At 37.7% G+C, this 12,145-nt stretch overlaps 1 protein-coding gene across 4 annotated transcripts in view; it reads right to left on the bottom strand.

Moving 5' to 3' along the window:
- The window catches only part of WDFY2 (WD repeat and FYVE domain containing 2), an 83,146-nt gene that overhangs the window by 23,558 nt on the left and 47,443 nt on the right, over nt 1-12,145 (bottom strand). For all 4 annotated transcript variants that reach the window (XR_008965416.1, XM_057367396.1, XM_057367397.1 and 1 more), the window contains exons 2-3: nt 8,800-8,867; nt 3,685-3,758 (exon numbers count right to left, since the gene is read on the bottom strand). Coding sequence is in view for 3 of the 4 variants with exons in the window: in XM_057367395.1 (XP_057223378.1) it covers nt 3,685-3,758; nt 8,800-8,867 (142 nt within the window). In the remaining variant the exon portion in view is untranslated. The remainder of the gene's footprint in view (nt 1-3,684; nt 3,759-8,799; nt 8,868-12,145) is intronic.

Raw genomic sequence — 12,145 nt, 5'->3', positions numbered from 1 at the left:
AAAAGACTTGTAAAACCTCATCCTAGAAATAGTATCAGCATCTTGTTTAAATAATTCAGAGTCCTTGGCCATGGGTCTGGGTGACATGGTCCAGGAACTAAGGAAGACCCATGCCTTTCCTGAGCTTCAGGTATATGCCAACCGACATATCCCAAAACAGAGAACTCTCCTTAAGCAACTGAATCTGCTTCTGAATTAATAATCTTTATATATTAGCTACGTGTTAGCCATTCACAACCTAGTTCCCTGTGGAATTTACAGTCAGTTCTATGAYAGATTATACCATTTTGACAACACACCACGAATCTCCTTATAGGCTTGACTTTATCCTGTTAACACRAGTGACCAACTGCACTCTCACATCTTCCACAGAACAACAAACCAGTTTCAGAAATGGAAGAGAATGAAAACTCCTAAACATCTACCATGAGACACTACATCTCTATCCATTGGGGAAAAAAACCCCTCTCTATTAATAATGACTGCACTTTCACTTTATTTATTATATAATTTTGTTTCTTGAGGCAAAAATTACAAAGCTTGCCACAAAAGCAAAGGGCAACTTGTATATCAGCAGGTAGACCCTTACTCAGATAGTTGCAAGATCCRATGAGGTGGAAGACAAATTTATCTTAGCAAGTACCATCCCCAAGGAAAAATTCTGAAGGGGTTATTCTGGTGTCSTGTTGTCCTTCTGGCTCAGCTCAAAGTACATAACAGCTTCATACAGAAACAAGCACGGTCAAAAAAAAGAGATCAATTTAATTAATCCTTTAGCTACCAAAAAACTAAATCACTCATTTTAATCTCCCCAGAAATGAAGAGAGAAATTTATGCCATTTCATAACRGTTTGTAGGAAAAGTAACATTGCTGCATCCAGAGACAATTCATCTCTCCTCTACTGGCTGCAGAACATGATGCTTAACTTTATCTAGGAAATAAGATTTCATATGGATGAAATGTGGTAAGAAGTTCTTCTTGGCAGTGGAAGTCTCTCATTTACTGCAAGTAGAAGACCTTTCTTCTGTTTCTTGTGGTATCAGGAGTCTTGCACCCATTAGAGTATGCTTTTCTCCTCTTCAAAGCAAGGATTTTATGTCCAGGATGAAGTTTTTTGGCTCCCAAAATGGATTTCAAGAAGCTCCTAAGATGCCATTTCTTCTCAAAAAAAGGTTAGCAAAACATAAAAAATAAGATCACAGAAGCTTTTTTTTTTTTTTTTTTACATTAGGTGCCACCACTCTTCAAGCAAGATGCCAGACAMACTTTACTCAAGAGAATGGTGTGCTGTGCTGTGCACATGTTTGTGCAGCCTTCATGTTGAGGAGTTGCAAAAAATTAAAAACAATCTCTGAAGAAGCCAAAGCTGTTGTCCTTTTTCACAAAAAGAGGCAGTCATACCAGCTTATCTCATGGTGGCTTTGCTGGAACTTCCTTCTGTGCCAACAGCGTTGCTGCTGCTCCTTCTCAAAATGCAGCACACACATTCCTGAGGTGCCATACTTATGTAAGGAAAATGCATACAGCTTACAAAAAATTCACATACAATGAAAAAAGGCAGTTCCACTTTCTTATTTCCATATATACCTGAAAATGATTCCTTGCACTTAAAAAGAATAATCATTTGTGATTATGTGGCATTTTCATGACTATCAGCTCACAGCCCTGGCCAAGAATCCTTCCTTTCTACCCAAAGTGAAGGTGCAGAATAATTTTCATGGTTTTATTGGTTTCACTGGTTATTCTTTTTGGTTTGGGTTTTTTTATTTTTTTTTGGCCCTGCACCCAGCAAACACAAGTGTCCTGGTCATAACAGAAATCCTAATGTGGAGCAGCTAACTAACACCCAAATATTTCAAGCTGCWCAAGCAAATTACCTGTACTTTCCCTTTGAGGAAATTAAAACAAGGGTACTAAGGTCACCTTGCTGCAGTAAGTTCTGTTATTTTGTGGTCAATGTGCCCTGCTTATGTACTCCTGTGCTAAATTAATCATCATAGCTATGCCCAGGAAAGAAAATTTATCCTTTCCTCCAGAGGGTGGTTACAACCCACATTCAAGTACCTAGGAATGTTCTCTACAACCCAGTATTGCTGGGGTTTAAAAGTGGGGCTCCCCTTGTTCTTCTTGCATTCCCTCYTCCACCACTTCTTTTAGCACATTACATTTGTGGCTTCTCTTTCAAGTCTTAGGTTTGCTACAGGGGAAAGCATTTAATCCTTTGTACAAGTTTGCAGAGTGCATTTGCCCCTACCACACAACTGCTTGCAGTTACAGGGGACCAAATCAAGAAACACAGACAAGCACTTCCCCCTTCCTATATACTTGTATCTAGAAGACTGGGAAAAGAAAAACCCAGCTTAGCAACAAATAGAATCTGCCTTAGAGATGGCACTATCTATCTATAAATACGTAAAGTCACGTGTAGGTTTATCACCTGCATATCTCATTTACCTTTTTTAGCTTCAGGATGGAAACTATTTGACCCCAWTTACTCTGAAGCATCCTATGACTCTTCAACCACAAAATGCCCCCAAAATGCCCACACATCTCCCATCACGTCAGAGTATTTAAATACCTTATTTACAGATGCCTTCACATTCCTCAAAGTCCTGGTGAAAACAAAAGTGCCTAGTAGGACTGGCRAATTACAGCTATTTCAGAGAGTGGGAAGGAGAGAATTTCAGAGGTGCAGGGAATTCTCTGGCAGCTGTCCTATCTTTTAGATACAAAAGGAAAAATCTCCTACAGGCACACAACAAAATATCTGCTGCTAGCCATTAATAGCTTTGTAGGTCAAAACATTCACATCTTTGATAGAGCTTACAGGCAACAGCTAAAASGTTCACACTCCCTTTCCCAAACACAGACTGGTTGTAGTGCAGACAGCTGCCCTTATATCAGGCTGAAAAAACATTCAGCTATAAAGCCCATAAGGCAGAGACAACAGCAGAAAAAACTGAAATAAGGTAAAATGATCTTAAACTGGAAGTGGAGTCTATTGATGAGGCATAGGTGASAAATACCTCTGACCCATGATTCTTCAACTCTTTTAAAGTGATATACCTTTTCATTCATCATCTCACAAGGAAATTCCAATTAATAAGGTCAACTTCTACCCTCTGTCACAGATCTAACAGACATAAGCTTCTTTTAATATTCCACTTCCTTTCCACACATATGTATCTCAGATGTTGATGAACCAAATCTCCCAGCAACCTCACTGCCAATTAGGAGCAACTCCTCTGAAGGGAGAGGAAAACAAAATCTGAACTTTGAAGTTTGGAAAAGCAGCTAGATATGGAGCAGAAATCCACCTTCTGCCTCTAAGAAGATGAATGTTCTTCCTCCTAATTGCTGCTTTCAGAAAACTTCGGTATTGTGTAATTAACAAGTCGCTTAAATTTAATAAAACAACAGCTGTTTTTCTGTGTTATTTTTTAAGAGACATGCAAATTAAGACAGTTTGTTGACTTGCCTAATAAATATTGTAAACCCACTCAATCTCTTCATGGCAGTTGGAATAAAATTTTTAATAATCTAACATTTTCTATACTACAGATTCAGTTCCACTAGCATTAAAGAGTCCGTCTCCCAAACACTACTAAAAGTATTCTCACCACATCACATACATACTTCTCAAAAAGGAAGCATTTCAACCAGAAATCTTTGGATGTACTTACTGAGATTGTACCATTGTCTAGACCTATGGACAGCCTTCTGGTTTCCGGGTTAAAAGACATGCATGAACATGGAGCTGAAAAAAATGAACATGTTGATGAAGTTAACAAAACTCCAATTCTCATTTTCTTGAAGTTCTGGAAAGCCTAAAACTAGCTATGATTTATGATGCTGCGCAGCATTCTGAGCTTTCCAATAGACAAGCATTAAAATAAAAGTGTTCTTGCAATTCATTCAACCCTATCCTATTAGGACATGGAAGAATAGCTATTTCTTGCTCCAGTTCCTTAATTTTTTCTTACTYGTTAGCTGTAAACAGGCATTTTATGTAACAGCAATGGTGCTGCTTTGATATAAGAGGCACCTGACATTTCAGTGTAAGTCTGAATAATTTAGTTGATTAATTTAGTTTTTTACATTTTCCTGAACTGTGCTGACAATAAAACAAAACACTATATTATGTCAGAGGCTTGCATCCCATACCTGCAGTCAGAGAGTTCCCCAGCAGGAATCAACGTATCAGCTAATATTAAGGACTAAGTTCAACTGTCCCCTACTCCAGTTCCATCACAGACACCACTACAACAGCATCACATACTATGGCCAAAAAACAAGTTTCTATCTTACAGTAATATCAGTGTAATCAAGCAATGGCTAGTGTAATAAATATCAGGATTTTTTCTTAAATTGCACRCAAGTCAGTTACAGTATGCTCCCTCGAGGATCTGGCAGGGTTTTGTATAAAGGGTAAAACCAGAATTTCCTTGCACGAATTCAAGAGCTATGCTTGGTTTAATGGAAAAATTGTAAAGTTACATTTGGAAAGCAGGAATTGCTTTTACTGCCCAGCACAGCAGCATGCAGCTGGGTATCCTGCTGTCCCAACAGAAACCTTCAAGATTTATTTTTCAGGATCAATTGCCAACTGCAGTTAGGATAACAGTAATCATGCTTTGTAAAACATATTCTTATGATAAATACAGAGTACAGTCAGATGCACATTTAGTTCTGCTTTTTTCTCTCCCTCTTGGTTTCTACTCTCTGTTGTGATTGCTCACATGTTTGGGTTACTAACAAGCTTGGAGTTCTTTCTTTTGCAGTACTGTAATCCTGCATTGTATTCTCAACTTGMGTAACATCTCACTTAGGGCTAAACACCCCATATCTTAGCAAATCTTTCTTTATARTTTGAAAAAGAAAAGAGTAAAACTTGATTGTTTAATAAAACTTGTTCCACCTTCAGTGTAGACTTCTCCTTGAAATGTTTCCTGAAGGACAAGTAACCACAAACAGAAACCCCATCAGATCCACATCTAGGCAGGYACCTCAGTTTATTTCTTTCCTGGAAGGGTTGACTGAATTGAATCAAAAAAGAGGCTTCAGTTCAAGAAAACTGACAGAAAGGAAACAAATCAGGCTAGCAACAGTGACAAAATTGCTCCTTCTTGTAGTTCTCCCTTAGAAAAAGCAAACTGAAATTATCCCTTCCAAAGGTGGTGCATTGCTATAATGTTGATGCTTCTACACCTCTATCAGAGTAAGAGTTGTAGAAATACACAGAAAAAAMCACCTAATTCTAAGCAGAATAAACATAAAATAATTTTAAAGGCACTTAGTGCCAGAACAGGCATATTCTACACATCAGCTTTAAAATGCTGGACACTGTGCATACTTTGAAAGAGCTACTAGTAGCCCTGAAGGCAGGGAGTATCTCACAGAGAAGTCTCAGRTAAATTAGGTATTTGAATTATGCTTTTCTCAAACACTTCAGAAACAAACAATGCAGGCAATTGCTTGACACGATCTGATTACAAAAGAAGTAACTTCTGAATTCCAAGACCTCTGTGTACACAGTCATAGAGGTGAAAAATACTTATTTTGCTATAATCATGTTCCCAAGGGAACCCTTCAGTAATATGTGCACTTAGAAAAATCATTATGTCAGCACTAAAATTATGTCCACACCAGCTACATTGATGTACTCTGGTGCTAGTTGTAACAAGACTGCAGCAGCTTACACTCTGGTGAAATCAAGATGACTTTCAGATACTTAAGCACTTAGGCTCATTAAAAAGAGGGGGAGAAAAAGAAAAATAAAAACAAACCAGAAAACTGTAACCTTAAACTTCTAAGATATTTGAGACCCTTTTAATAACATATCCAGGAAAAATAACAGCAGTCTGAGGGTTCTTAACTTCAGTACCTAGCTATTATTTGGATTTTAGACTGGAAAAAGATTGATCTGAACTACTATAAAGAACGAAGAGGATATTCCTGACACACAAGTCTAGATGTAGTCTTAAATACAGGAAAAATACACACTGATTTTTGCCTTTAGAACAATTAAATATGGAAGAAAAGCCCAATTGCATATGTCGTGATCTCAAGAATGTGACGCTTTTATCGGAGGGTGACAGAAGCAGAAGAGAAATACAGACTTTGTACCTGCAGTTTCAGGGACCCCCACTTTGAAGTGCCTAAATTTGACACAGCTTAAGACCAAAGGAGCATGTTTTGCTTTTTTACCCTCCTGTTCAAAGCAAAATGTTAGTTATGAAAACCATCATAAGACAAACAGGGTATTATCTACCCAAAGACTGGATAYGCCATTGTTTCCTCAGTATAATAAATCCCTTACTTCATTCCACATCTGTAATATTTTTTTGGTTGCATTTGAGCTTTTGGTGTGTTTTAGTTCTGTTGGGATTTTTATTAGCAAAGCTTACATGACTACTGACTACAATTCCTTCATCTTTCACAAATGTATGTCTGCTAAGTTGGAGTATTTTTGTCCTATGCCCAAAAGTCACAAATCTAACCATGGTTACTACACATGTGTAATCAAGAGCACGCATCTAACCAGGGTTACATGTTACAGAGGTCTGTTGTTAATCAGCTGTTGAGACAACGCTGGTGTGAAGGAAATGTATTAGCAAGGTTTCCAGCTGGAATTCTTTTCCTTCTCATGGGCTAGAGATGATGATCAAAAATGTGGCCACTGTGTTGTTCAGAATTTTTTGACCATAGAATCAACCACAGACAGGACAGAAAAGTTTCCCAATTAGGGGAAATCTTACCTCTAAACTCAGAAGAGATCTATAATCTTAACTTTTTTTTTTCAGATATTTAATGATTTTCACATTCAGAAAGCACTGATGACCCTGTTTGGGTGCAGAATTTGACCAAAGCACATCACTGAGTCGACCCAACTTCTCATCCTTCTCATCTCCCAGAGGACCTAGGCTGCAAACTCAGCTATTAAGGCTATGTAATTTCAAATCATAGAATAGATTGGGTCACACATCACCATAGTCAAAGTCACAAGTCATGTTAATTGGGTATCTGTAGGTAGGATAGTGACTTACTGCTTGCTAAGCAGCTCAAAGGCACCATTGCGTCTGCTACATTTTTACACAGAGAACCTCTGGGCAGTCATTGTTCTTTAAATAAAACTCAGTAGGAACCTAAAGCAAATCACCATCAAAAAGGTGATCAACACCAAAACACGAAAMAATCATTTCCAGACTTGTGCTGACTCAGAGCCCTTTCTACGATTTCCAAGCTTAAAGGCCTGGCTGATAATGTAACTGTCATTGCTTCAGTTCTTAATTACRCCTGATCATTCTTGAAATGGTTGAATAACACAGTGTAATTTTAGTATCTCATGCCTCAAAAGCTTACCAGCCTTCAAAGTGAAGGAGCACTGCCCAGTGTTCAAATTTATGAAGGAGCTTTAAAATAGTCCCCCTTGTGGAATTTGATCTACTCCATCATTTCCACTGAAGCTGCTGTTACTGGCAGTAACACAGCTTTGGTAGGACCAGAGGAGAACCTAATGAGACTCAAAAATGCAAATATATATAAAAATACCACATGGAAAAAGAGAAGCATCAATGCCAAATTGCTAGAAAAGCCATTTTGTAAGTTTCCCTAGGGAGAGCAAAGCTCTTAGGACAGGTCACAGGAACTCAGACCACTGCTAGTGATCATGGCAGAGCTCCACAGGCGACCACATCATTAGCTAGTTCCTAATGGCTTCTTGTGCAAAACTTGAGCAGAAAGTATCTTTGAGATTGATGCATTCTTAYGGGTTAGTCCATCACCACAGGAAGATGAGGGATCCTCCTCCTTACCAAATAAGTGTTTTCTTACAGGCAAACACCATGGCTGTCCTAGACTCCAAAACTGATGTTGTTGCTGTAATAAAATTACACCTATTAAATATTTTACACATCACGGAGACAGATGTCTCTTCCAAATCTACCTATCTTAGCTTAAAATAATTCTTTCTCCAGACAGTATGAATACCTCCATGAGACCTGATATGCGCTCCCCAGTCTGGAATTAAGATCAGCTTTACAAGCTTTCCAAAGACAGGCTAACCCAGCACATCTGATTGAAACTGACTGAAGAGCATTAGCATATGCTTGCCTCTGGTGACCTACAAAGTTATATTCCTGCACTCAACACAGGGGTTACAGCAAACAGCAAGGGCTGCCATTTTTTCAACTCYCTCTTGGAAAAATGAACATTGATCTGCAGTTTCTCAAAGCATGAGCATCCTCTTTGGGAGAGGAGACAGAGCAGACAATAATGGAGGGATTCATGAGGGAAATTTGGTTTCCCACATTTAATTGCMGAGGTAAAATTATTCTGCTTCTAAACTGGAAGAGCTGCCTTCCCTGTCTARTATCCTCTCTATCATATTAGCTGCCATGGAATATTAAGTTCTTAGCAAATAAAACCATTTACCATTGCACTCTAATGGACAGAGCACATGCAGTAGGAAGGGCAGAGTGATTTATACAGGAGACTTACAAAGCTTTATAAGCTTTATGGACTCCATTAGAGGCAGAATGCAAGACTACATTTTGAGCTCCCACATTTAAAAATCTATGTTTGTATTAAATGTTCATCCCTTGCTAACATGACTGTATCCTTTTACAGCTGTAATCTGTGATGCCTCTCAGAAGCAGCAGCATGTAACTTGGATTGCTCAAGAATAACGTTTGATACAGAGATGTAAGCTTGCAAGTGGTCAAAAATAGGGAGATTCATCAAAACCAGAAAAGCTATTTTCAATTCCACAGTAGATATTGAAATCTCCTTATACTTACATGGCATTGCATGGTATATGCTGGGCCAGTACTGCCCACTGTCTCTCTTCAGCCAGACACGAACTGTTCTGTAAAAGAAAAACAACGCACACGTGAGCAAGAATAAAAAAATAACCATGAATGACTGAAAGCAAAGTGGTGATGATGAGTGTACAAGACATTCTTCAAAATGAAATTATTTYGCAGAGAGGGAAAATGAACCTGTGAACTCCATACATCACCCTCAGATTTACYGCTGTAAGGCAATGAGGGTAGACCACTTCTTGATAACATGTAGTATTCAACATCTTGGCTGAACATATCAGCTCTTCAACTTCAGGACCTCTCCCTCTCCTCAGTGCAGAGTACTATCAGATGCCCATTGCGTATGAAGCAGCCAAACTCTTAACTTTCTTTCAAGAGGACCACCAAGGTGACAGGCAGCCTCGCAGGTCTCCTCTGCCCCATCACTTTGGAGCTGCTGTCCTTAAATAGAGGCACTTACAAGCAYGCAGTGCTCCCCACAAACACATCAGCAGCTTCCTCTCCACTAGAAGATCTTCCCAATATACCTCAGTATTACTTTTGCTTTCTCATAATCATATTATACTGTCAGATCCCTGTTACTCAATCCATGCCCTTCAGACACTTGAGGCATTTGTTGCTTGTTTCCTGAGCAGAGGATCTGGACTGATGTACCATCTGGGTATTTATTATTTCAGCCCTCATTGTCATTTGCTTGTTTTGGTCCAGTCTCTGAAGCCYCTTTGTAATTGAAGGTCTCTCTTAACTTCAGTTCATCAATTAATTTCATCAAAATATGTCTAGTATCAGTATCAACAGCTAAAGCAGCATTAACCTCTTTCTTGTTCCTGCACAGCCCACTGTCTCCTCAATTACAGCCACCTGTTACCTGCCTAATTGTTTCTCTAATCCTTATAACAAYCAATGTTAATTAGAAAACTTCCCATATAATACTGTGTTCCATGCTTTACTGATTTKCAGTGTATGTATTAACCTTGTCTAGAAAACATAATTATCTAATACAGACCATGTTAGCATAGCACAATAGATTTTGATCCATCACCCACTTCTATTYAGTCTTTTCCACCAAAGTTACTATGCAATAGCACATACAGGAGGGAGCTAAAAAACTGGTGTTTATATAACTTGATATTATTAAGGAAAAAGAAACAAGCAAGAATGGCTCTTTCCAGTACATGAAATGTGGAAGTACAGCTTATGGAAAAGATTACATAGTCATTTCTACTGTCAACTCATTTTATTAGAAAAGCAGATTGCAACCCTTTTTAGTCAGTACAAGTTCAGAGCAATACCAWAACAGAATAACTATAATATAGTGTGAATTGATCTAAATCATTATATACACAAATATAGACTGAACAGAGATGCCATGCATAATAAAGCAAGTCAAGAACTAGTAATCTATCCTTCAAACTTCAAGCTACAGGCTGCACCACCRTGTCTTCCTGGATTGCATATATCCAAAGTCAGGTTTCTGCTCATCTTACCCTGAATTCAAACTCTTTTYACAGCAAAAAATTCAGAGACCTTGCACATTTGGGCACTACACAAGCTGAATAATTTTAGAAATATCTCATACATGTACTTTGATACAGTCTGTTGCTCTAAAAACTAACACTTCACTGGGTCAACAAGTCTCAAGGTTAGAAAGCGCTCACAAATTACTCAAAACATGTAACATTCATTATAGTTATCTCCTAAGTCTAATGGTCTTTGTGTGTTGAACACAGCAGCAGCTCTGAAGCAAAACTGCCAAAACTTTTTATAAGGGATAATTCACCAGCCAATAATAACACTACATATTTTTGATCGTGAGAGGCACAGACAAATCTTTCTGTCATTTCTCCCCCAGCTGAACATAGATGTTGTCTAGCAGCTCTAGAATCACACCAACCACTCTGTTTCTCAAACAGACAAGCTCTTACAAATGTGTTTGTCCTCGACAAGTGAGGTTATTGTGGGAATGAATGAGTGTGCACAAAGAAATAATGGGATTAATCACACGGAGCTGAAATAACTCAAAATGAAACTGCCCTGAAGAGGTGCACCTGTGAGAGACCTGTCTTTCTTGACCATTCCAATCTATGCACGCAATGCAATCAGTTTCAAAATCCCCAGGCTTCAACAACAATGCCTCTCCACTCTGAGGCTCTGTCAAATTCTAAATCCAGTACATTTTACAGATAATTCAACTTGCTAGGAAAGGATTATGTAGAGGAACAGATCTTTCAAAAGCTGGAGGAAATAAAAAATCAACTTTGTTTGCAAAAATAGCAATAATTTGGATGCTTTGGGTTGGTTTTGTTATTGTTTATTAAACTGCACCCATTGCAGAATTACTAATTAATTTGAAATTTACATCAATGTTAAGACTTTCAGACGAATGATAATGAAACAAAACATATTTTCTAGTAAAGCTTAAAATGAACAAACAAAAAAAMCAAACCTGGTGGAGGTTGTATTAAGAATGAAGCTACTTTTACTAATACAGGTCTCTTCTATAGATACACAGTATGCTCATTTCATAGCGTTGTCAAATGTATTTCCATTCAAGGACCAAACAATGTGACTAAATGAGAACTAAATGAGAAATAAAGCATTCTGAGAATAAAAAAAACTATGAAGAGATGCCATCTAACTATAAGGTGTGTGAAAGGAAACATAACCAGCAAGTCAGTTCATGCAACTCTTTAGAGAAATCATTATCTCCCCAGTAAATTATTTTAAATAGAAGAAAATAAAAGATCTTGTAAACTATTTATCTTTAAATTAAGGATGATTACTATGCATATCTTTAAAGCAAACATTTAAAATTGATATTAAGCATTATAATGRAATTCCAACATCTATGTATAAGCTATGTAAAATCATGACAATTATGTCATATTGTCCTGACAATTCTTTATGTCAGGAAATGATGATTCAGAATTTTCTTAAGATCACTGGAATAGATAAAAGATTTTATTGAAAGAAAACAAACTGACCTCAGTTCAGTAACCTTTTCTAGCTAGCTTTTTCTCAAAGTAGATTTGGGCTAAAGAACAAACCATACCAACTACTGAATTTGGGAGAAGCCAAATGTTCTTGGAAGAACAGGTCCTTTTTCAGCTTCAGTTCCTCACATTTTTGCATACTTCTTTACAGAATACTACCCACTACATGACAAACCCAAAGCTTTTGGATCTTCTAAAACATGCAAAGAAAAAAAAAAGAAAAATGAATGAAAGTAAGTTTTTTTTAATGTTATTCAGCATGAGGAGTACTTGCTACTTGCAAGGTTACTGGACTTAAACAACACCCATCCAGGTCAGGATTCATTCTT

The sequence above is a fragment of the Malurus melanocephalus genome, unplaced genomic scaffold, assembly GCF_030028575.1.
Source record: "Malurus melanocephalus ecotype Western Australia unplaced genomic scaffold, MMel_1.1 scaffold_78, whole genome shotgun sequence".
Classification (NCBI taxonomy): Eukaryota; Metazoa; Chordata; class Aves; order Passeriformes; family Maluridae; genus Malurus; species Malurus melanocephalus.
Note: the sequence above shows the minus strand (reverse complement) of the source record. Positions and strands in the feature narration are given on the sequence as shown.